Below are 26,879 nucleotides of genomic sequence, written 5' to 3'. Positions count from 1 at the left end.
CCCTTTGCGGGGACATGGGAGAAGCCTCCCACAAGGATGGTAAAACATCCGGGTGTCCCCTGGGCAACATCCTTGCAGACAGCTAATTCTCTCACACCAGAAGCAACTTGCAGTTTCTCAAGTCACTCCTGACATGAAAAAAGTAGAAAGATTAAAGAAACAATTGAACAAAACAATTCTGTTGGAAACACAAAGCTAAAACATTTTAAATCAAATGTAAAAAAATAACAGAATACACAATGGTGTTATTAGTTTAATAAAATATATTTGCTACTATTCTGCCTGAGTTATGAAGTTAACTATACTAATTACTGTATATACTTGAGTATGTCGAGTTTTTCAGCCCTTTTTTAAAGCCAAACCCCCCCCCCCCCCCCCCGGTTTATACTTGAGTCAAAGTTATTTTTTATTTTAATCTGTTATTATTATTATTATTATTATTATATTACATTTATTATTTAATCTATTTATTGTTATTATTACATTTACATTATTTTACTCTACTATTACTTTTATTGCATTTTTATTTTACTCTATTATTATTATTACTATTATTATTATTATATTTATTATTTTACTTTATTATTGTATATTGGCCAGAAAAGTGGTATGTTAAATAGCCTCTGACTGTCTGTCTATATGTGTTGTGTGTCTTTGGCATTGAATGTTTGCTATAAATGTGTACATTGTAATTCGCCCTGAGTTCCCTGCGGGATGAGAAGGGCGGAATATAAATACTGCAAATAAATAAATAAATAAATAAATAGTTATTACATTTATTATTTTAATCTTTTTATTATTATTGGAAGGATATATAAGCACGTTTACATTGAAGAAGGTTAGAATAATGGTTTAATCAGAGTTGCCAGTCTAATCTCCCTAGGAAGAGAGTTCCAGAGCCAGGGGGCTACCACCGAGAAGGCCCTCTCCTTCGTCCACACCAACCGTGCTTGAGACGAGCCTCCCTGGATGATTTTAGGGCTTGTGTTAGTTTATAGGGGAAGATGCGATCGTGAAGATAGGCAGGTCCTGAACCGTTTAGGGCTTTGTAGGTAATCTGATGCCTCTACTAACATAATTTTATTGGTAGCTTTTTTTTAAAAAAAAATATTGAAATTTACTGGTAGCTGCTGTATTTCCCACCATTGGCTTATACTCAAGTCAATACGTTTTCCCAGTTTGTTGTGGTAAAATTAGATGGCTTGGTTTATATTTGGGTCAGCTTATACTTGACTATATATGATAAATGCCTCTATTGTCCTGACCACCCACCCCCATTCCTGCCCCAAAACTAATTGAAACTTCATTCACCTGTGTACCTATTTGCAGTGGAATGTGTGAATTTAAGCTGTTTCATATTCATGGACACTACTTAGCTATGATTTTGACGCTATTTCCATATTCATAATCCCCTCCCCCGCCTCCAGATAGGGAGAGAGGAGGTCTATTCATCTGGTGATTGGAGCATGAATCAATGATGTTTCTCTCGGGTTTGAGAAAGGTAGTTATGTATGTAGAATATAAGCCATTGTTCTTTTCATAAAATAAGTATCTTGTAAAGAAAAGCGAAGTTTTATAAGCAAACATTTTTGTGTAAAAATGTCCTGAAGTAAGAAAAATAATCAAAAATGTGCAAAGTCATGTAATCTTGCCAAGTAGGAAGGGAGCTTAATTTTTTGTTCTTGCATATAAGAAAGAAAAACGTGAGGATTTAAATCCCTGCTTTGTTGTCTACATCAGACTGCAAACCCTTGGGCAGGAGTTATCTTTGTGTGTTTTTCCTAGTGCTTTGCATGTTTGCTTTTAGGTGCTTCTCAAATAATACATATTTTTATTACCCCTAGAATAAATATAATAAAAACTTCAGTGATGTTTGTAAATGTATCAGGAAACACAAACCAAGAAATAAAAGTGAGCTAAAGGGCAACATCTTAACCATGGTGCTGACGTATCAAAACAATATGTGGATCTAGCAAGTGTGATGTACTTCATAGTTCCATGGATGGGAAGGTTATCAATGATGCCTGTATGAGTTAAGATAGAGTCTTCTGTATTTCTGTAATTGTAATAGACTTTTGATCCTTTTGTTGTGCCGTGTAATTTTCATGACTTGTATTTTTAGCTAGTTCAGCATTTCTCAAACTGGGGGTTGGGACCCCTGGGAGTTGTGAGGGGGGTGTCAGAGGGGTCGTCAAAGACCATAAGAAAGCACAGTATTTTCTGTTGGTCATGGGGGTTCTTTTTAAAAAATATATTTTTTATTATTTTATCATAGTTATACATTGATAAAATGTATAACATTTGTTATACATTGTTTTACAGCAGATACATATTATTCAATACAACCTAACATACTTTTGGCATCTCGTGTTATTTTTCTCCTTATACATATTTTCTGTCCCTCACCACTGTGCTCCCCTCCCTCCTCTCAAGCCATAGCTTTTACATGTCATCTGCCCAAAATTTCAATTCTTCTTGTGGAGGTAACTTTCTTTCCTTCTTTATTTTTAAATCCTTTTCCAATAAATTTTCTCCATACATCATCAAAATCACTTTGTTTCCATGTCATGGGGGTTCTGTGTGGGAAGTTTGGCCCAATTTGAATGTTTGTGGGGTTCAGAATGCCCTTTGATTGTAGGTGAACTATAAATCCCAGCAACTACAACTCCCAAATATCAAGGTCTATTTTCCTCAAGATCCACCACTGTTCACATTTGGGCATATTGAGTATTTGTGCCAAGTTTGGCCCAGCTCCATCATTGTTTGAGTCTACAATGCTTTCTGGATGTAGGTGAATTACAACTCCAAAACCCAAGGTCAATGCCCACCAAACCCTTCCAGTATTTTCTGTTGGTCAAGGACTTCTGTGTGACAAGTTTGGTTCATTCCATCATTGCTGGTGTTCAGAATGCTCTTTGATTGTAGGTTAACTATAAATCCCAGCAACTACAACACCCAAATGACAAAATCAATTGGGTATTTCTGTCAAATTTGGTCTAGTGAATGAAAATATCCTGCATATCAGATATTTACATTACGATTCATAACAGTAGCAAAATAACAGTTGTGAAGTAGCAACAGAAATAATTTTATGGTTGGGAGTCACCACAACATGAGGAACTGTTTTAAGGGGTAGCGGCATTAGGCAGGTTGAGAATCACCGAAGTAGTTTAAATTTTTTGGTGTAAGATGCCTTGAGTTCTACACTAGGAGAATGAGGACAATAATAATCAGCCCTTGATCATGTATTTTTAATTCCAGGTACTGCTGGGTTGCTTTCATCTGTACAATGGGATTTCAAATTTTGTTAATGAAGTAGGATGTGGGAGGGGCCTATAACCACCTCTTTCCTATTCTAGCTGCCTACCCTACTAGTATATTTTACTCTGAAAAAGTGGGTCATCAACCCTAACCCTTCCCTTTCTTCCCTTCGTCTGACAGAAATCTTTCTGCAGCTCGGTATTAACAGCCTAGTTTTTTTCATAAATGTCTTTCATTGTACAGAAAAGTTCAATAGCCAACACACAACCATTAGTCCTTTGCTTCTTGCAAATATAGGTCTATAACATGGTCAGTTAACTGATGAGTAAGAAAACGATTTGTGATGAAATGGCTGTGAATTGGACAACAGCTGTCACCATATGCAATAGATTGACAATAAATAGAATAATTACCTAGTATCATCTCTGTACCACTCAAAATCAGGCGTAGGAACCGCAGAGGCTGCACACTTCAGTGAAACTGGCCGTCCTGTAGCAGATTCATTGCTCTTGTATTCTGTAATAGTTGGGGGGTCTATAGGAGAGAAATATTGACTCACATTATTGTCTTCTACAAGCAGTTCATAATGGGATAAGCAAAGCCATTTCCTTGTAACATATTTACTTGAGTATAATGCACCATTGAATGTAATGTGCACCTCAATTTTGAAGGTGCATATTACAAAATATGAATTTACTCTCAAATGTAATGCACCCAACAGTGCAGTCATAGCATGTCAGGGAGGAAGGTAGTATGAATTTGGGAAGTCATGACCCTCCATCAGGCCTCATCCACAATCCCTTCAAAATCAATGTAATATAGACAAGAAAGGGGATCATTAGACTCAAGTAAATATGGTAGTAATATGGTAGTTCATATCCAGGCATCAATATGAAATACAAAAGCTCATTCAATAGACTATATATAAGTTTGCAAGGAGAGAGAGAGAGAGAGAGAGAGAGAGAGAGAGAGAACCACTGATGTAAACTTAAAGAGAGAGGCTCAGCAGTTATGATCTCTTCAGATGGAATTAGAATATCAGGACCACTGGAGATATATATTTATGGGCAAGACTCCCCAAACTTACTTGCAGCCTGACAGAGCTCCAATGAAACAGCATCCGAGGTGTTGGAGATTAATTAGCTGGGAAATGACATCCATGGTATAATCCTAGACACTCCAACTGCCTGTTTTCAGACCACTGGGACTGGGACAACGCTATGAACATAATTTCCCATTACCTCAAACTCCAGAAGCTTGGAAATGCTTCATCTGGGGTGTGGACAGGCTGCAAAGCCATGACCAAGTGGCCTTGTGAAAATTATGACAACAATGCAGGACTTCGGAAATACACAATATAAATATTTTGTGTATTGATGTCCTCAGAGTGACCAAGTATTATCAAAGTAAGCAAATTTGTTAGAAAATGCCACTGAGAGATTTCTAATAACAATGCAATCATTTCTTATTTTAGCATCTGTCTTCAGATAAACAGAAGATGTGTGGAAATTCTGCATCATAACTCCATGCATTTTTTCCACCGCAGGCACAGAATAGCCCAGACTTTTGACAGATTATTTCCAATCACTTTCAAGGACCTTGTCAGATGTGCCGCTGAAATTGGAGAGAACTGCTGCATCCCAGCGGTGGTTGGGCAAGGGGCGTGGGGACCTGTCACTCCATGCCCCATTCCATTCTGACTTCCCCCCTGCCTCATCATATGGGGGGAAGCCTTTTTTCGAATGCTCAACCCATCTTTCCTTATGGAAAGACAGGGAGCCTGCTGTTGTCTGATGTCACCATTTTTATTTTTTTTTGGCGGCAGTAGCACTTTAGCCATGGAGCCAACCCATGTTATCCGGGGTGTGATGGGAGCCATCGGGCTCTGTGGCTGAAGGAAAAAAAAACCGTTGCGCTTCTGAAAATAAGGTACATGTGACGAGTTCCTTAAGACAAGTGACATGCTGGCTGCAGAGTTCAGGGCATCTTCAATGAAAGTTCAGCTTATGTAAACTTTGGATAGTCTGTCAAAAGTATGTCTTAATGAAAGATGCCCAATATTGTGAGCAATGCGCAGGATAGGAGATAAACCAGTTCACCATGCTAGAAGAGAAGAACTAGTACAAGAACGTTATGTTTCCACTCATATGTCATATATGTAAAATACCAGTAAAAATATTTTACATATATGGCATGTGAGGGGAAACAATAATGTATATTTATTTCGAAAATTAGACCTTGTTGCAAAATAGGTGCACAAAACTGGAGCTGAGGATAAAGAAGGTGCTCAAAAATCTTGCTGTGTGATTTTTCACAATCAGTCATAAATCTCCTTGCCATCTGCAGTGGGACAAATGGTTTCCACTCCATTGGACCTAATGTGCAGTACAAGTCACAAAATCCTTTTCTATGGATTGAAGACTATACCATCAGGCCTAGAAATCTCTGCAGAGCAACAGACTCTCCCTCCCTTTCAGTTTCCCTCAGTATATCAGCCACACTCCATGAGAGCTTTAATCCCGATTGGCCATCGTTCTATTTAAGTAACTCCAGGCCAACTAATTTGTGATTCTAAAAAAAAAAAAAAAAAAAAAAAAAAAAAAGGAGGGGGGGGGGGGGAGAAATAGTTCTTCATTGAAAAGATGTTGTAGTGAAAGTTACAAAAGCCCACCTGGGTCTAAAAGATGTCTGTATTTAGTTTTGATTATATAGATATATGAACCTGTATCTCTGGATGTCCAGACAAGCCACTAAAATGTATTACCCATTCTTCTTTGCCTCTGAAGATGCTATGCTAGCCTTTTGTGTTTGTCTGGGGAAAAGGGCAAATACCTTTTGTTAAATCTCAGTTCCTTCTAAGTAGCGCTGCAGCTTACAAAACAACAAAGGTTGCTAATTTTGTATGTGCAACCTACATGTAAAAAATTATAACTTTTTAAGCTATTGTAGAAACAAACTGATTTAAAGGGGGTTTTTTTACCCTATCCTCTCTACTTTCTGGTGTAATTATTGCTGTGCTACTGAATTATTTTGAACTGTAATACTGTTTCTGTATTTGTTGAAATGTATAGCAGAAGTAATATTTGCATAAATGCATTAATCACTGTTTTTAAATTTCCTTTCTCAAACAATTCTTTTTGCTACGGCATATTAAATCGATTTCATTCATATTCTTTGCACTATGACTCCCATAGCTCTTTTTCAGAGTGGCAAATTAAGAATCAATGATGGTCATACTGTGAGTTTCAATGTCCTAAGTCTACTTTAGGCTATCCTAATGGCTTCATATTCCCATTTGTAGGTTCTGCACATTCACTGGAGATAGGGATGCAGGAAACCCTAGGAAAGTGAAAAATAAACCCATGAATGAAAAAAAAAACCACTTTTTATGTAAAAAAAAATCTTTCTGGGAATTTTTAGGTCTCCTAATATGACTGGTCTGGAGGCAGTTGGAAGATCTAAAAATTCCCAGAGAGCACATATTAATCAAATCTAGGAATAATCAAATCCATAAAAGTCAAACTCATAAATGTGGAAGGCTGAGAGTATTGCTAGTAAACCATCTAGAGCAGTGGTTCTCAACCTGTGGGTCTCCAGATGCTTTGGCCTTCAACTCCCAGAAATCCAAACAGCTGGTAAACTGGCTGGGATTTCTGGGAGTTGTAGGCCAAAACACCTGGGGACCCACAGGTTGAGAACCACTGATCTCAAGTGATGGAGGTCTTTGGTGTTGCCAAGCAGGGCATCACTTAATGACATGATCAGTGTCCTACCAGTGAGCAACATTGTGGGGAGAAGAGGCAGGGACTTGAACACAGAGTTCTGTTGCTTTGGACAGCTGACTGGCTTTTAAGTTGGAGTTTATGAGTCAAATGAGAATTAAAGTGAAGCTATGTGATCATGGCTACATATCTGATGCAAGGTCTCAGTCAACAATCTTCTGAGATAAAGTGGAGAGACAGAGGAAAAGGAAACATAACTAAAAAAGCCTAGTTAGAGGACCTTGGGGGAATTCAGGGGCCGGTCTCCTTGACCCAACAATTTTTGGAAGAGCCGCAAGTCTCCTTCCATTGCTCTCAGTACTGTTTGAACTTGGCTCAAAGTGGTGGTCCCAGAGTGAGTATCAACTCCTAGCCATTGGTCAGCTCCCAGGAATGAAGAAAAAGTAACCAAAAATACAGCTAAAATAGTACAGTTCCCTGATGGGGAAAAAGTACTGGTCCCACATGGTATGAGATGCAATTGTATAACAGCTGTCACACAAAACATTCTAGTTGTTCACAAAACAGATGAAGATTAAATAATCATATGAGGGACTTTACCAGACCCATTCTTGCCTATGAGAAACTTACTGTAGGTAAAATTAAAGGAATTATCTCTAATGTCTTTCCCACAGATGGCAGATTATTCACATCCCGAGTTTTGCTTCAGTCTCTCACAAAAAGCCAGCTATGTGCTAGATCTACAATCTGTGGTGTTATGTTTAGTGTTGCACTTTTCAAAATCACCAGCCCCTTTAAGTAAAATGTGCAATGACATCTTGAAACAAACAAAAGCTATTAGTGAGACTAAAAATGTGTGTATTTTGAGTCTATTTTAACATAAACCTCTCCATTTCAATCCTTATTGAAACTTCAATTAGACACTAAGGGATATGTTCTAAGCTAGTATATTTTGGGCCTCATTATCTGCCCTAAAATTGCAAATAAGTAGCTACACTTTACAATATTTATTGAAATCCCACTAGCACTGGACCATCATTAGCAAAAATGAATAGTTGTTGTATGGACTTCCTGAGCTCCCACTGTGCTGTGTTCTTGAGATATGCTGCCCCTTAGTGATCTCCTCAAATTGTAGGGTTTTTAATGTATGATAATCAGCTCTCTCTCCCTGTGCCCCAATATTTTCATGAAATGTATATCTCAAAATTCCTTTCTGACACTTCTATCTGAATTTTACACCATTAATTTTACACACATTGAAGACTGAACTTATTACTCATCCTACTCAGGTACAAAGAGGCCTCTTGCCAAGTTGATATTCTTTCTTCTATCTATTCCGCAAAATGTAGCCCTTCTTCTTTGCTTTCTTCTCAGGATAAATTGACTGTAAGAGCTGTTCAGCAGTGGAACTCTCTGACTTGGAGTGTTGTGGAAGCTCCTTCCTTGGAGGTTTTTAAATAGAAGCTGGATGGCCATTTCTAAGGTGTAATTTGATTATGCTTTTCCCACATGGCCGGGGGGGGGGGGAGGTGTTGGACTAGATGCACCATGTGGTCTCTCCCAACTCTATGATTCTATGATTCAATGAATCTGCAGGGGAAACTATCCCAGATATTTTGGCCCCAAAATACCATAGAGTTGTGCTGGATAACCTAAAATGCCTAAAGAGGACATATTTTATTAAACATGGATAAATGAAATTGCTGATACAAATCCTGTGGATCCTGTATCCTGTGGAGGAAGCAGGTTTATATCATGGGAGGGGGGGGGGGGTTATACCATGGGGGGGGGTAATCTCCCACCTTGACCACAGTACCTTTCTGGTTTAGCATTATCACAGCTTAGCTGCTTCACTGCTACCTAGAACTCAGATACCAAAATCAGCCATGCATTTCAACAGTCACAGTCAGTCAGCTCTGTTTACTGACATCTCATCTTCATTCATCTAGTTTCATGTCCATGACAAATTCTTTGGTCTCATCTTCCAAAACGCTCTCCTTTCATTTCCTGATAAATCCTTGGAATAAATTGTGCCTCTCCGGCAATGTCCTGAGAGGCATGAAATTCTTCCTACTGTCTCAAATGATCTTACGCTTTCTTCCATTGCTCTGAATGAGAAAGTTAATATGGTTTTGCATGGGCTAAATTAAAAAATAGCTATTGAAGGATGTGCCTTTGATTCCACAGCCGTTACTCTAGTGAAAATGGTAGACACAGCAAAGATTAGACCCAGAATATGAGATTACCCCCAACACATGTTAAGGGCTTTCCTTGGAAAGAAGGAAAAGGACTGCTTTGTTTATATGGAAGGAGCTTGTACAAGGCCAGTATGGGTGCCTGGCCTAGAAAGCTAACCCATGCATTGTTGAATAGCAACTTTTAATATATGATATTAGAGTGAACATATGCATTTTGAACATTGAGATTTTTAGTATTTCCTTCCACCTGGAAACCTATGGTAGGAATTATTTATACTACCTCAATGATAGTACAGGAACTCCAAGAGAAATTAAAAGACAAGTCTTGGTGTGTCAACGATCCAATAAAAATGTCTTTTTATCTTATACTGACAGACCAGAAGTCGAACAGAATGGATTTTAGTATTTCCTCCCACCTGGAAACCTATGTTAGGAATTATTTATACCACCTCAATGCTAGTACAGGAGGATGTAGAGTGCTAGAGTCTAGCACCTCCACAATAAACAAACATTATTGGATTTAGGGAATCAAAGTTGACTTTTCTGGAAGATATGCATCTTATGTGCACCTATTATGTACTATATCATGTACCGTGTGTACATTTGCTGTACATGCACACTTTAGCAGCAAACCTCATATTGATATATAGGGTAGAGATCCTAGAAGGGGTCTAAATATTCTACAGGTACAAGATCCTTCGTGATCTTGTTGGCTTAGAATGGTTGGTTCTTGTTCGTACTTGGATGGGAGGCCACTTGGAGGGGAGACCATTTCAGAAGAAGGAAGTGGCAAAACCACCTCGAAGTATCCCTTGCCTAAGAAAACTCTTTGAAGTTCATGAGGTCACCATAAATTTGTAAGTGACTTGAAGGATCACACACATGCACAAGCATCTGCACCCAACATATTTCTCACTCATCCCTGTGTGTGCATAATATGCATGCAGGAATTTATGCGAAGACATAGAAAATACAATTGTCTCCACATAAATATTGTCTTGTGACAAGTCCCCCAAGATGTGGGGAAATCTTTTATAATAAGTTATTCTGTTCCTGATATTATATTATTATTGTTATGAAACTAGTATTTTGGATCTTAGAACTCCCTGCTGTTTTTAGTTCTCCTACAGTGGAAAAGAGAATACAGGATGGGTTTTTAAATAATGGCTTCATTAGACTGAGGCTATTTAAAAAAAAGGGGGCACTTCACCTCTGAAAAGATGGCAAACAAAAGCCATTAGGAGAAAATAAAAAACAAAACGTGGCACACATTTGCATACGAATATGGTCACTCAGAAGACAGCAATTACAACACTTCACATTTACTTATTTCCTTTTTGCATTTTGTTTTCTCCTTTCTCTTTGAATGTCACAGAATAAGTCTTTTCCTATATGAGTGCTTTAATTAAAATTATCCAGATGCAATGCAAGGGTCTGTAGAAGGGCTACAATGATTTACAATGCAATCCTGTATGAAATTACCGAGCTTTAAATCTTACAACTGTGTTGTAAGAGTGCATATAATTGCAGCACTACTAGTGAATAACTGAAATTTTCACATATAGGCAGAAATCAGGACTGTATTAATGGCATGTAGTAATAGTAACAGCTATGAACCTCACCCACTTTAATGGGCCTCCTACTGCAAGGATGGACAGAACATAAATAGGGGTCTAGTGGTAGATCTCTGAATTATCTTGAGTAGATCAGCCAGGCTCTCTGACTACCATTTGCTTAAGAAGAGTAACAACAAAATGGCTCTGCCCCATGCCCATTCTAGATAAATTAAAGGAAGCTGTTGGGTTTTTTCGTGTCAGAAGTGACTTGAGAAACTGCAGAAAGTGTGAGAAAATAAGCTGTCTGCAAGGACGTTGCCCAGGGGACGTCCAGATGTTTTGATGTTTTACCATCCTTGCGGGAGGCTTCTCTCATGTCCCTGCATGGGGAGCTGGAGCTGCCAGAGGGAACTCATCCATGCTCTCCCCAAATTCGAACCTATGACCTGTTGGTCTTCAGTCCTGCTGGCACAAGTGTTTAACCCACTGCGCCACAAGGCTGTTGGGTGGAATGGAAAGACTAAAGATCAATTCCCAGTATGTACGGCAGTGCTTGAATAATGCCACATTGACATTACTTGATGCACCACTGAAAAAAGCTACTCATTATTTTCTTTGTTGCACTGCTTGTTGGTTTTCCATTAATATCTGTCCAGTTACTGAGGCAAAGATAAATTTAGGATTGATAGAAAAAATAGCAAAAACCCCTCATATGACTGACTATGTATTCTTGCTCGTTGTTTATTTTAAAATTTAACTTTTTGCACCTTTGTTGTACCAATTACAGTAACGGCATTATTTATGATTTGTCACTGGCAAAGTCCAGGACAGACTGCAAGATGCGTTTAGTTCTTGTATTTAAAAATCAATCTATCCATTCTGGGTCCTGTGGACCCCAAACAAAGCATATTTCACAAGCTTGGCAACTGCTCTGTGTTGTCATACTAGTATGGTAAAGAATATGATTAGGTATTGTAAATAAAATAAAAGGGATTCATCTTCATTAATGCCCTGCAGTGGTGGTGGTTGTGGGGGACATCTTGGCTCATGGAAGGTGTAAATTCTGAGGCCCATTCATGCTAAACCAATATAGCACCTTGATTCTGCTTTATTTGCCATCCTATGGAATCCTGGGGTTTGTAATTTCATGAGGCACCAGAGCATGTTCCCAAAGTTTGGACCTCTGAGAGTTTTGGACTTCACTTATTTTTATTTATTTATTTACTTTATTTGTATACCGCTCTTCTCAGCCCTTAGGCGACTCAGGGCTTCCTGACTTCCTCACTGCTAGCTAAGCTGGCTTTTGTAAGTTGAAGTTGAAAACATCCAAAGGACCAAAGTTATGTTTTTTATTGTTTTATTGCTTTTATATGGTTCATATTATACGTAATGTTTTTAACTGTATTTTATGTTGTTTGGGGGCATTGACTGCCAACTGTAAACTGCCTCAGGTTACCTCTGGGCTGAGAGGGGTGGTATATAAATATGGCAAATAAATAAATAAATAAACAAACACTGTGTTAGAGCTCTCTGGTGGACAATTGTAAGGTTCCATGGGATATTGCCATGGGAGTTAATATGTTATAATTGTTTGGAGTGACTGAAACCCAGCTTGGAATGGCCTTGAATCTCCATGATCCCAAATCCAAGCAAGAAAATTCTATAATGGGAAAAAGAAGGAGAAAAACCATGTGTTTTCTGTTTTGAAGTGGTGGCTGAGTCCCAACCTTAGAGCTAAGAATTTATCTGCAAATGTGCAATTACACCCCCCTCCTCTCTCCCTCCCTCTCTTTCTCTCTCTCTCACACACTTATGACATGCTCGGAACTATAAATTGTGAGTTTCCTTCCTCCTAGCAATTAGAGATCTCATTATAATGTAAGGAAATGCTATATTAAAAAGGTAAATGCAAAAAGAAGTAAGTGTATACATTTTCATTTTATGAGGGAAACTAACGAGGCTTCCACCAAGCTAGTTCATGGCTCTGCAGAGATTTCAAACTACATCAACCAGCTCTAAGTCTTCTCTTTTTCCCCAGACCACACTGACATTTTATGGCTCACCCAAAGCAATTCCATGAGGAGTAGGATAATTTTATCAGTCAGATATGACAGGCTTCCCAACTTATTGCTTACATACTACGGTTATATATTTTTTCTGCACCCTAATCTGTCAATAATAAATGTACTCACAGTTCACAGTGACTCGGACTTGCTTGACATCTGCCGTGGAAACTTCATTTGCAGCTTTGCACTCATATTTGCCTGACTGCTCTCGCGTTATCCCCAGGATCTCCAGGAATTCTTCCTCACCTTCAAATTCCCTGCCTGTGAGGAGACAAAACCACAATTCAGTTAGTTCAGAGAACATTGAACGTAGTAGCACCTTGTGTATGAGAAGGAGAGCATTAATTTGAGATGTTTTGTGGAAACGTTTGGGCCCAATAATTGAAATGTTTTCATGCAAATAAGCAAAATATTGCTTTGTTTCATCTCTTCAGGCAAATGATACAGTCCTGCTTCATTTTCTGTCATCCCACTTTTTCAGCTGCTTAAATGTTTCAGTTTCTCAGTCTTCTTCTCACTTTCCTATTTTGTCCTCAGATTATTTCAATTGAATTCAAAGTACAGACATAGTTCTTACTCAATAAACTTAGCAGGGGAAAGCAGTGGAGAGAAAGGGCAAAATCTTGCCCTTCCTAGTAGTCTTAGGTAAAAGACTACTTTAAAGCTCTAGAGTCTAGACAGTTCGGGTCCAGTTTATTTGGCTGACTGCATCCCTTTGTATGCAGTCTGGCCTTGAGATTTTCAAGAGAGGCCCTTCTCTTGGTCCCACCTCCATCTCAAGGTCGGTTGATGGGAATGAAAGAGAGGGCCTTTTCAGTGGCTGCTCCTTGACTCGGTAACTCCCTGCCCAGGGAAGCCAACATAGCCCTCTCCCTGTTGTCCCTTCTGGTGGCAGGCTAAAACCTTTTTATTCAAGCAGGCTTTTAAAAATGAAGGTTTTTAAGATCAAGTCAGGAGGTGCTGTGGTTTTAACTTGAAAATGAATTGAATGTGTTGAATGGTTTTTAACTGTGAATTTGTTTATATTTAATTCAGTTTTATTTTTTTGTAAATTTGTATATTTTAAATTGTGTACTAATGCTTTTATGTTGAGCCACCTTGAGTCCCCTTCAGGAGAGAGAAACAAGGGTATAAATAAATATAATAATAATTGGTGAGATCACAAGCCTAAAAAAGTTAGAGAAAATGAACACGTCAAACTACTCTAGGACTTCTGAATTCAGACTGACAGAGTTTTGTAGCACAATACTCCTGACTTCATGATAGTGGAAAAAAACAAAGTATGGATTGTCAATGCTGCAATCCCTGGCAACAGCAGGATTGATGAGAAGCAACTGGAAAAGCTTCCACAAGACGAGGATATAAAGATCAAACTGCAAAGACTCTGGCACAAGTCAGTAAAGGTGGTCCCAGTGGTGACTGGCACACTGGATGCAATGCCTAAAGACATTGGCCAGCACTTAAAAACAATCAGAGCTGACAAAATCACCATCTGTCAGCTGCAAACGGTCACCCTACTTGGATCTGCACACAATATTCACTGATACATCACATAGTCCTAGACACTTGGGAAGTGTCCGAAATGTGATCCAGTACAAAAGCCAGCATAGTGCTCTTGTTTGCTGTGTACTAATCCTGTTTTGTATCTAATAATAATAATAATAATAATAATAATAATAATAATAGGAAACTATTGCAAGCTCTCCTAGCTTGTGCGTTCTTCCTCATTAATAACTTTGACTAACTTGATGACACTCAGATGTTGCTTGGTCACATGTGCCCTGGTTTTCATCTGTGAAGTTTTGGAGAGTATTGGCTATAGGACAACTTTGGAACTTGGACTCATAGTACATTTATTTCATGACTTGTTCTCTGGTTTTCTTTACAGAAAGTCCATTATCAAAACAATTAGGGTATTTGTATTCATTTATACATATCCAGGATGAATGGGTTTATAGGGCATAGAATCAAAGAGTGAAATAAAGAATGCTATAGATTTTACACATCCAAGTATCTGACAGGATCTTTTCATCTCTTGTACACATGGAACAAAAATAATATAGTACACACAGTGGGAAGGTATGCCTTGTGTTCCAAGAACATGGAACAATCAGTGATCTATCAGTACTCACTGTCCCCATTAACAATCATGATACACCAAAAAAACTAAAGAAAAGTTTGCTTCACAAAAGAAGAAAGTATATCTTTATAAAAGTAGATTTATTTTCTGTGCTGAGAAATTAACTGTTACATTTTCCTCCAGCTAGCTTCAGACTTTATTCATAAGTTGAAATCCCAAAGGCTAGTCATTCAGAAAAGCTAATGCTGGTATAAAACTAACTTTTATGTAAAAAGAAAAAGAAAAGAATAAAACCCTTAGTTATACTGTAATTATTGCAATATTTGCAAAGGACAGGTTTATTTCTTCTTAGTTAAACTATAAACAAAATAGCTCTGAGTAAGAAACAGCCAGAGGAATGTGTTACTGTAAGTTTTTTGGGCTGTATGTCCAGGGTGAGAGAAAGAACTCTTGTCTGTTGGAGGTAGGTGTGGATGTTTCAATTGGCCACCTTGATCAGCATTTAATGGCCTAGCAGTTTTCAAGTGTGGCTTCTTGCTGCCTGGGGGAATCAGGGACAGCTAATCACATTTCAACAAAGGATTCCCCCAGGAAGCAAGAAGCCACACCTTGAAAACGGTTAGGCTATTAAATGCTAATCAATGTGGCCAATTGAAACATTCACCTATATCCAACAAACAAGAGTTCCTTCTCCCACCCTGGACATTCCTTAAATATATAGACCCATTTTTTCTAGTTTCCAACAGATCTCACAACCTCTGAGGATGCCTGCTATAGATGCAGGTGAAACATCAGGAGAGAATGCTTCTGGAACATGGCCATACAGCCAGAAAAACGTACAGTTTTCCAGTGATTCTGGCCATGAAAGCCTTCAACAATAGCCATGACCAGATAATCATAAAAGCAAAGATCATCAATATCTTGGAAAAGAAGTATGAGATCTACCTAAATATGTACGAAGACAGCCTTTTTATATCAAAAGTTATTGTTGGCTTCTTTTGAAATATCTCCTGCGCCTGACTTAGACACCCCAAGTTCATTGTAAAAGTTATTTTAGGTGAAACCTCCTTACCTTGCTACCTAGTGATAGATGGCAGTGTGGAACAAATATGATTACAAGAAGAACAACAAGGCTCAAGATAGTATATACTGTATTCAGGAATGATAGGGCTTTGAAAACTTCATTAAAAAATACAACACTTTTCTTGAGCCCTTTAAGTAGAAATATTTTCTGACCCCTGTGAAAATGCCAGTGTATTGTGGGGTACAACAATTCCACATATCTCTTCAGAAATATGTGAAGGTATTTTACAATATCCAGAAATCCACAACCAGAAAGGACATGTACACATGTTATAAGCAGCTGTTATTTCGTTGTCCTACCAAACAAAAAGGCTGCAAACCAGGGGTACTCTTTAGCTGATCTATTTGTAAAATATCTACCTTGTAGGTCTGAACCTATGTGAATTTTTCAACAAAATGTGACTCTGGGGGACTGAAATATTTTGTCTCCTTGGATGATGGTTAAGACTGTCAGCTTCTTGGTTATGCGAATTCTAATGAGTGTTTTCTATGCATTAGATTGTGGAGAAAGTGATTGTCTAAGAATGCACTGAAATGATATCATGACATCTAGTTTTTGCTGTTGAAAATATTTCATTCTAAGCATTCCATTGGGGATCAATCTGATGGATACTTGAGGAATTTGATGTTCGTATATTCTTCTAGGAAATGATCTGATCCACATCCCTAGGACTACTGTACAGATGAAAACCTCAGAGTCATTGGGATTTCATACCTCTCTGAATGTTGGAACAGTTCTTGGCAATGTAATCCTATAAGAATGCGCATTTAAATGAGCCCTGGGCTGAAATATTGGGTTTCTGAGTAAAAATGGCCTTGATTTTTAATTGGAATAATCTTTGGGGAATGAGCAAAATGTAAAAAAGGAGAGGTGATTTTGTGGAATACCTGGCTTATCATTAAAGATTAATCTTTATCCTTACACAAAAGAATTGGCATCCAATGCAAGAATCAATTTTATAGCCCTGGGCAGCCCAAAGAGATTCCTATTCATTTTGGATCACAAGGGATGATAAAATGGGAACTGTGCTGCAACATAACATAACATAGTTCTGATGCATATTCTTGCAGAAAAAGAACCTTAACTTCACTGACTAATGGAGCAGCAGTATTTCATCTCCATAGAACATTCCTGGGGATGACGTGACTCCAGGATGTAGCATTATTATTGGACCATTCTGTCCCAAAGAAGAAAAAATTCCCATTGGAAATTGAGACGTTGTTTTCCAATTTGGAACAGTTTTCTAATTTGGGCCACTATGTCATCACCAGAAGTACTAAAAACTCTTTTCTTAAGGAAAAAAAAAGAAAGATTTTACTGCCCCATTTTTAATGGGAAGCTACCTGCAAAAGTTGCACATCACAAGTTTTGAACCTGACTCAGCACATAGAAGATGGTTTTGAAAGGCAGCAGATTACAGAAGCTGTCTTCATAGACCTGTCAGCAGCTTCTCACACTGTTAAGTCATCACCTTCTCCTGAGAAAAATGTATAATGTCACTCGCTTCATAGGAAATCTGCTACAAAACAGGAGCTTTTTTTGTTGAGTTCCAGGGCCAGAGAAGCAGATGGCGAAAGCAGAAGAACGGCTTGCCTCAGGGGAGCATGCTTGCTCTATCAATGTTTAACATTTACACAAATGATCAGCCACCGCCAGAAGGGATAGAGAGTTTCATTTATGCTGACAATTGTGCCATCACCGCTCAAGCAGGGAGCTTTGAAATGGTTAAACAGAAGCTCTCTGAAGCTGCTCTTCCTACCTATTACAGGGAAAACCAGATGATTCCTAATCCATCTAAAATGCAGACATGTGTGTTTCACCCTAAGAACAGGCAAGCTTCTCAAGCTTCTGAGGATTACTTTGGAAGGAATCTCACTGGAGCATTGCAGAAAACAAAAATACCTTGGAGTTACCCTGACTTATAAGAAGCACTGCTTGACTATCAAGCAAAAAGTGGGTGTGAGAAATAATATCATACAAAAGCTGACTGGCACAATCTGGGGATCACAACGAGAAACAGCGAAGACATCTGCCCTTGTGCCTTGCTACACTGCTGCTGAATATGCATGCCCAGTGTGGAAGACATCTCACCACGTTAAACCAGTGGATGTGGCTCTTAATGAGATAAGCTGCATTACCACAGGGTGTTTACACCCAACACCACTGGAGGAATTATACTGTTTAGCCAGTATTGCACCACATGACACCTGTCGGGAAGTAGCAGCCAATAATGAAAGGACCAAGGCAGTGACATCTCTGGCCATTCCCTGTTTTGATATCAGCCAACACGCCAACATCTTAAATCAAGAAATAGCTTTCTAATATCTACAGAAATACTTGCAGCAACATTGAATGTTTGCTGTTTATACGTTGTGCTCTGCACTGAGTCCTCTTCAGGATGACAAGGGCAGAATATAAATGATTTAAATAAACACCTCAGCAAGCGAGAGTCCAAAAGTGGCAGGCTAAAACACAGAACTTCAAGCCATGGCCGATACAAAATGAGAGACTTCCCTCTGGGCACACAGAAGACTGGGTGACTTGGAAGTTGCAAAGCAGACTGCGCTCTGGCACCAAAAGATGCAGAGCCAACCTTAAGAAATGGAGCTACAAAGTGGAGTTCACAACATGTGAGTGTGGAGAAGAGCAAACCATAGACCACTTAGTACAATGCAGCCTGATCCCTGCCACATGCACAATGGAGGACATTCTTACAGTGACACCAGAGGCACTCCAAGTGACCAGCTTCTGGTCAATGGACATTTAGTACAATGCCAAGTTTTTAACTTTGTTCGTGTTTTTAAATACATTATAACTGTACCCTCAATTCGCTTCTGACACAATAAATAAATGCCTGCCTTCTATAGTGTTTTAATTCTTCTAATAAAAGTGCACAAAGTAGCTACACTTCCCTTGTGCATGAAAAATACATTGTTAATGTGTATTTTAAAGGAAATATTATATGCATCAAATTAAACAGATGTGGGTTGTTGTAGGTGTTTCGGGCTATATGGTCATGTTCTATAAGCATTCTCTCCTGACATTTCACCTGCATCTATGGCAAGCATCTATGGTGACCTCGCTACCTCTGAGGATGCTTGCCATAGATGCAGGCAATAGGCCTGTTTGATCAAGAAAAAAATTGTTTCTAAATTCGATTCTTAATTGGGGTGTTTTTTTGTTTCGATATTTAAAATATTTACAAAACTTTCCAAAAAAATGTTTTGTTATTTACGAAATTTCGTAAATATTTACAAAACATTTTAGAAACAAATTTTTTCTTGATCAAACAGGGAGCCAAGAGGCATGTCGAGAATGCCAAGCAACCGCATACCTTCCTCGCCTCAGCAAGGCTTTCCAACGCGCGCGCGCTCGGATAAAGAGGAACTTTTCCCAACTTTGTACGCGACACACACGAGATCAAACACTAGTGTCAGAGCTGATAAGCGTTGGGGGCAATGCTCACTCCACACCCGATCCATTTCCCGTTCACAGGCTCCTTCCACGGTGCCAGGAAAGCCGTGCCAAAAACAAGTTCCCAAACTCCGTGCGTAAAAGCGCACGGCGAGGGCGCAACGGCAAAGGCGCACGGTACCCAACATCCAAGCCCGAAAAGCACCGCTCTTTGCCGGTGGATTGGCTCACCCATCGCCTGAAGTGTAGATCCAACCCAGGACGACCCTCTCCACGGCTCCCATCCGACTCCAAGCCCTTCCCTGCCCCGACTGAGCAAGAAACGGAGCGGCTCCCCGCAGCGCCTGGGTTGGGCTGAGCCCTCCTGATTCTCAAGCCTCCAAAGCCCGGTGCGCTCTTCCCATTCGTGGAGAAGCACGTCGCTCAAAAGGAAGAGGCATGCATTGGTCTCTTAGAGGAACTACACCTCCCAGCATGCCTCAGTCTTCCAGGGCGGGGCAAATCCTCTTCCTTTTGAGCGACGTGCTTCTCCACGAATGGGAAGAGCGCGCCGGGCTTTGGAGGCTTGAGAATCAGGAGGGCTCAGCCCAACCCAGGCGCTGCGGGGAGCCGCTCCGTTTCTTGCTCAGTCGGGGCAGGGAAGGGCTTGGAGTCGGATGGGAGCCGTGGAGAGGGTCGTCCTGGGTTGGATCTACACTTCAGGCGATGGGTGAGCCAATCCAGGCACCAGCAGCAAAGCAGCCTCCATCCCATTAACGAGCGGAGCTGAAGCTCGTTAAAAAAATGGGGCTGCTGTTTCGATATTTTTAAACCCTTCCGGGTTTGAAAATATGTTTTGATATCGCGTCGGATATGGTAAAAATAACGATTTAATAACGAATTAACGAATTAACGAACTAAAATCGACAGGCCTAGCAGGCAAAACATCAGGAGAGAATGCTTCTAGAACATGGCCATATAGCCCAAAAAACCTACAACAACCCAGTGATTCCAGCCATGAAAGCCTTCGACAATGCATTAAACAGATGTTTTTGGGCAGATCTCTAATATTTTAAGAACCCTTTAAAAAAAGAGCAGGCATGGAACAAAATGAAACTGTAAAAGCATGCAGAAGTGACAAAGACCTGAAGTAGACAGATTGACAAATCCATAACCAATCTTGGGCTGAACTCCTAGAAAGGTATACACATGCACAGAAGCAAATGCAACCACAAAGCTTCAAAGCTCCTGCTTCATCCTTTTTCACAGGTGAATACACGAGTCAACTTAAAATGAAATATTGACTGCAAGTAATTTTTCTAGAAAGTTAAAAGGCACTTTTATCATGCTCATTGCTCTTTTCTCAAAGTAGACAAAACTTTGATCCTAATGTATCTGCTTTTGTCTTTATTTCCACATCTAGCTCTTCCAGAAACACTTCTTTAGGTTTTTAGGAAGTTTTTCATTAACATTCTAGGAATAAAAACTGGGAACATTTTTTCCAGCTGCCATTCACAACAGTATAATTTTAGAAGAAACTCATAAAGCTGAGCAAATTATACAACACATTTGTCTTTTGTTCTGTTTTTAATAAAGAAGGGTTCTAAAAATAGTTTGAATGACATATAATGATTGCTGTACACCTTAGAAACCTATCTACTTCATAAGATAAGAACAGAACATACGAGAAGACCTGATGAATCAGAATAAAGACCTATCTATCTAGCATCCTTTCCTCCAAAGCAACTAACCAGTTGTCTGTGAAAAGAGGATATTGGCTGTCTGCTGCTGTTTATTTATTGTTATATATCCTGTTCTGAAGCTGGTTTGAAATGAGTCAAGGAAGTGTGTATTATCCAAACTGCCTGGAATTGGAGTGTAACTGCCTTCTCAATTACTTTCTCCAAAAAGGGAGGTTAGATGCTGGTCTTTAGTTATCAAGGTTCAGGGGATCTAGGGAGAGCTTTTTCATCTCTCCCTAAAAAGCCTAACTACTGCTTTTTAAAGACAGGATGGTAAATGCCCCCCCCCCTCTTAAAGATTTATTGATAATCTGCTGTTTTTGATATCTTATTACATCTCCCTGGATGTAATTGTCATCCTTACTTGCTCCAGTGGATTGTCCACATCAGATTGTCATCCTTACTTGCTCCAGTGGACTGTCCACATCAGCAATAATCACCAACTGAAACTGATGCCAGAAATCCTAACACCTGATAAAGTGGCTGAGTTGTAGGCCAAAACACCTCAGGACCCACAGGTTGAAACGCACTGCTGTAAGGCCTTCTGAAATCTCAAAGGATGGACCATTTTAGTAGATTCTCCACCCCTGTAGGGGGTAGGTTGTAGCTGCGATACTAGCTCTGAACAGAAAGAGATCTATCCATGACAACTCAGAGGAACTGGTCACCTTCACCCATAGATCCGTATGTTCCGAGCTGAAAATCACATCAAGGATATGATTTGCCAAGTGAATTTGTCTGGAAACCAATTGGGATAGGTCCATGTTTGTCATGGATACCATGAACTCCTGAGCTGCATCTGACAAACTGGCCTCCAGTGGTATGTTGAAGTCATTCAGAAACAAAAGTCTGAACAACTCCAATAACTCCTCCATGACCAGTTCTATGAACTTGGCCAGGGACACTGTTAGACAGCAGGGTGGATGGTACAATAACATAATCCCTAGTCTATTCTTGGTTTTCAGACTCAGGTACACACTCAATATGATTCAGCTTCCTAGTAGGCAATCCGGGCAGGTTTGCCCACTTTCCCTCACCTGCTCACAGACACAGTATCCAGCTGGGAGGGCCTGGGTGCAGGTTGGAGCACTATCTCCTCCCAATCAAGTTTCAGTGAAATGTGCCAGATCTTATCCCTCATCTTCAAGGAGATTATAGATGATATGTGTCTTATTTTTTACTGACCAGGCATTACTTAAGAGCAAGGTGAGGTTTGGTGGGTTGACTGGCTCACTCTCCAAGTTCCCCAGGCTGGCAGGGTGACTGGAAGGTGAGATAGGTACTAAATGTCTTTTTCTCCTTCCTCTATAAGGACAAGTGACCCAGCCATCACCATATCTCCCTCTGCCCTGTATGACTTGTATTGCCGACTTCCATTTTCATTCTATTAAAAAAAAACTAAAAACAAAACAAAACACATACACATGTCAATTTGTTGCTAGTCCAGCAACAAATTGTTGATGGCATATTTGGCTGGGTGATTTCATCCCTTGCAATGGCTACCTGGATTGCAGTTGGTGTTAGGATAGAGGCCTCCACAGCTGCTGCAGCAACACAGTGTTTCTTTTTTACAAAATGGTGACCATAAGATGACCCTATCATGGGGGTCAAGATTTGTTCAGAGGGGATTGGCTATGTCATTCTTCTCATATAGAGACTGTGTGGTGTCCCAAAGTCACTCCGTATGTTTCCATGATTGAATGGAGATTTGAACCTTGATCTTCTAGAGTCTAAGTCCAACACTCAGACTACCACATCATAATTTGTTCTCTAATTGACTCCAATCCATGATGACACTAGCATACAGCTTTCTAGGCAAGATTTATTTTGCCTCCTCTAAGGTTGGGAGAGTGTTATCTGTCTAAGGTGTTATGGTGGGTTTACATGCCTGCATTTGATCCCTAGGCTACTAGGGACCTGATCTGGTGCTCAAATATCTACCATATTTTTGTGGGCAAACAGATTGTCAAAATTCTTCACAATATTTTTGGAGATAGAGATATGTGGAGTGATTTTACCAAATATCTCCAGAGGAAAGATAAGTTCTCTAGCAGTTCTTTTAAAGGTAGGGTTTACTATTAGCACAGCTCACCCCTCTCCATTTCTTTTTTTTTTTTTAACCAAATGTGCTCACAGGCCAGACCATATTTTTTATTCTTCACCATTCTGCATACTTAGCATAATTCTGTCGAATTGTGTAGTGAGTGGCTGGGGAAATCTCATGGAGGGAAATTCATCCTCCCAGTTAAATTGTGGAGAAAATTTGAGAATTGAACAAAAATACTTACATTCTAGTATGTATATCTTCTCTTATTCTGCAGTGACACTCTCATACATAGCCCTTGGTTATCAAGACCAAAAACTTTACCCAAGAGCATTGCCTTGAAATGTTTTCCACATTTCTACATATATATATATATATATATATATATATATATATATATAAACCCAGTTTCTTTTCCATCACTGGAAAAAGGATGAATTAGGTGTTTTAAAATACATTTTAATTCTATTTATTATATTTTAACTATTTTTAACCTAACACACACAATACTGTTTATTGCTTTATTTTTATTGGCTTTGTTTTAATTGATCTAATAATAATAATAATAATAATAATAATAATAATAAACTTTATTTGTACCCCGCTAGTATCTCCCGAAGGACTCGATGTGGCTTACAAAGGCCGAGGCCTCAACATCACAACAACATAAAACAATACAACTCAAAGAAAATCGAAAACATAAAGCAATATCAACCAAACATTACACCATAAACACAGTAAAACCAAGGCTGGGCCGAGTAGTGGGTACAGATTTAAAAGTGCTAGGTGTGATAGGCAGCATGTTGGATTTCAGGGCATGTGCAATGTTCAGAGGATCTTAAATCTCTAATAAAGTGCTTCTGGGACATAGTGCTGAAGTTTCCTATTCCGGGAAGGCACATCGGAACAGCCAGGTCTTCAAGCTCTTCCTAAAGCCTGCCAACGTGGGTGCTAATCTGATGTCTTTGGGGAGGGTATGACTATTAGCTGCCTTGAGTACCCTTGGGGAGAAAGGCAGGGTATTAATAATAATAATAATAATAATAATAATAATAAGCTCAGAACATAGGCTATAAATGGATTCCATATTTTCTCCAAATTGTATTTTGCTATCTCTCTCCTTGCCAACCTTTTATTTTCAATTTTTCAGCTAGGGTAGTCTACTAGGCAGGGTGGTACATGTAATAGATGAAGCCTGACTAAAGCTGAATTTTGATAATGTTCCCTATGAAACACTCTGTTCTACTGCATTCCTTACAGTGACATAATTATATATGAAATTCTATTCATTTGATTGGCATGGGTTTCTTGTCAAATGTACACTGTAGTACATCAGCCTGCTCAAACTAGCTGAATGTAGCAGAGCGTATATGTGATGGCTTAGTTAAAATCTATTTGCTTTACCCTCTTAATATGGAGCTCTGGCATGGACTGGTCCATGAGGTCATGAAGAGTTGGAAATGACTGAAGAAATGAACAACAACAACAAATTAATATGGAATGACAAAAGTTTGATCAGAATTGTTATTCTCAGCCTGTATGGCAGAACATTATAAAAACCCACTAAGACTAAAAATAGACCACAAATACATTTACAGTTAAAGGACTGCTTTCATTTCTGAAAATGGACAGAAACAGGCAAAACCCAGAAACGTTTCTGGATTTGGAAGCATTTTCATCCAGATCAACTAGTTGACCTTCTTCCAAAGCTGGATTGGATTATACACTGACCTGCATTTTTGATTGCAAAAGCTAACAGGATTGATATAAACTGTAAACAAGCACTGAGATACTGTGCCCACTCTGTGGAGGTAGAAGACTACTGCTATGCAAAGATACCATTTGAACTGTGTTGCTTGAGGATTTAAGGAAAGGCTGTTCTGTTGGGATAAATGGAAACACTCACACAGCCTCTTTGAAGGGAGTAACTTGTGCTTCATCTTCTAACACCTGTTTCAAATGCCCAGGCCTGATATTCAAAGCATCCCTGCTCTTGGAGATAAATATTGGACTTCAGAAGGGTGTGAGCTTTGGGGCTGTCATCTCATTAATACCAGAACAACTGCTTACAAAGCTGGCAGTTTTGGAGGTTCCACAACCTTTGCAACATTCTTGATGCAGCCTGTTTACCACTAGCAGATGGTGGCTTTCATGTTAGTGGGGTGATGGATCTATTCTGGGGTTGGGCTAGAACTTCAAAGGAGCTACCCATGGGACTGAATCATGTGCCCAAAATAGGTCCAGCAATTTGGACACCTCCTTTAAGGTTCGGATTGGCAGAGACACTACCAGCCACTAATGCTGTTTACATACTATGCCATCCATCTATCCAATCATTACTTCATTTATATCTCATCTTTCTCCTAGACTGGGGCTCATGGCACTTACAGGAAGAGACTATGGATGCTAATCTGTGACTATTTTGCCCCTGCAAGCAAGGACAAATAAGTAACATCATTCTCACCAACGTGGAAGTCTCTGCAAGATTCTCTCCATATTTGAAATCCCATATTTGGGTTGATTTTTCACAGATAAATATTTGTTGATCCAGTTTATCCAGATAGCATAAGCTATTCAGCCTGACAGAGAGAAGGATGGGTGGGAGCCAGATGCACTCACAACTTACCATCTTCAAGTATTTGACTATTATGTACCAAATGCTAGGGATCCATTTATAGTGAGTGTGGCTGGCATTCTACCTATTATCTCCTCTCTCTGGTCTGATCAAGGAATTCACTCCAGGAGTAAACTATTTATCTTACAATGTCTGACCTCTCATTGTGAGATTAGTATGGGTTTGGGGATTTGAGATCTCATGGAAGTTTGGAGAGCTCTGGAGAGACCATTCTCTCATGTGACTTGAGACAGGCTTGCATTTCTCATCAGTCTGGTGCTTGCTGACAATAAGTAGGGCTATGTTATCTTCTGCAGATAAATTGGGACATGCAAATGCAGACTCATAAAAGTCTTCCAATTAAATTATTTTTCCTCAGTCTTCCCTATTATTTTCTCATTTTTTTCCAGTTGAAAAATAAATAATTGAGAAAATTATTTCCCTATTACACAGATCTCCTTTCCAATATTCAAGAGCTCTCTGAATATGAAAGGGTGTCTTATACGTTCTCTGCATGGTAGGGTATGTTCACTACAGAAGTTGAGCTTTGAATGTTCAAAGGAGGAACGGGGTAAAGTCATTAGGCTATTTGTGTTCTTGCTGTTTTTTGGGGCAGGGAGGGTGGGTACAAGACTCTTTTCACTTTATTTATATTCCTTATTTAAATGAAGTGAAATGGGTCTTGGACACCCCCCCCCCCCAAGTAACTTGCATTATATTTACATTCCTTGATTAAATAAAGGTGAGAGAAATTTGAGGTGAAATGCCATTAGGTTTGAATGAAAGCACAGGAGATTTATGGTATATATGGAAATGTTTCATATATATGTAACAATATGGCTTTTGGGGAACATATTTTATATATATTTCATGTTTTGTATGTTTTCAATTTAACATTATCTTAATTGTCTTTAGATTGTGTGGAAAATGTTTTCAACTTATAATTTTGGAAGTCACCTTGTGTCCCACTCTATGAGAAAGGCAACACATAAATCTAAAAAAATAAAAAATAAAGAAGAATGCAACCAGCAAGAAGGAGGGGGTCGCCATCCCCTCTCCTTGTTGATGTTGTAGGTGCCCCATGATTATTTCAGTGGATGGGTGGGAACTCACAGAAAG

General features: G+C 39.2%; 1 protein-coding gene across 2 annotated transcripts in view; it reads right to left on the bottom strand.

Annotated features, from left to right (window-relative positions):
- LSAMP (limbic system associated membrane protein) overlaps positions 1-26,879 on the bottom strand; it is a 597,557-nt gene that overhangs the window by 54,005 nt on the left and 516,673 nt on the right. For both annotated transcript variants that reach the window (XM_060770789.2, XM_060770791.2), the window contains exons 4-5: positions 12,930-13,064; positions 3,675-3,795 (exon numbers count right to left, since the gene is read on the bottom strand). In XM_060770789.2, the coding sequence (XP_060626772.1) occupies positions 3,675-3,795; positions 12,930-13,064 (256 nt within the window). The remainder of the gene's footprint in view (positions 1-3,674; positions 3,796-12,929; positions 13,065-26,879) is intronic.

Source organism: Anolis sagrei, chromosome 3, assembly GCF_037176765.1.
Source record: "Anolis sagrei isolate rAnoSag1 chromosome 3, rAnoSag1.mat, whole genome shotgun sequence".
NCBI lineage: Eukaryota > Metazoa > Chordata > Lepidosauria > Squamata > Dactyloidae > Anolis > Anolis sagrei.
The sequence above is the reverse complement of the archived record's forward strand: the minus strand, read 5'-3'. Positions and strand labels throughout refer to the sequence as shown.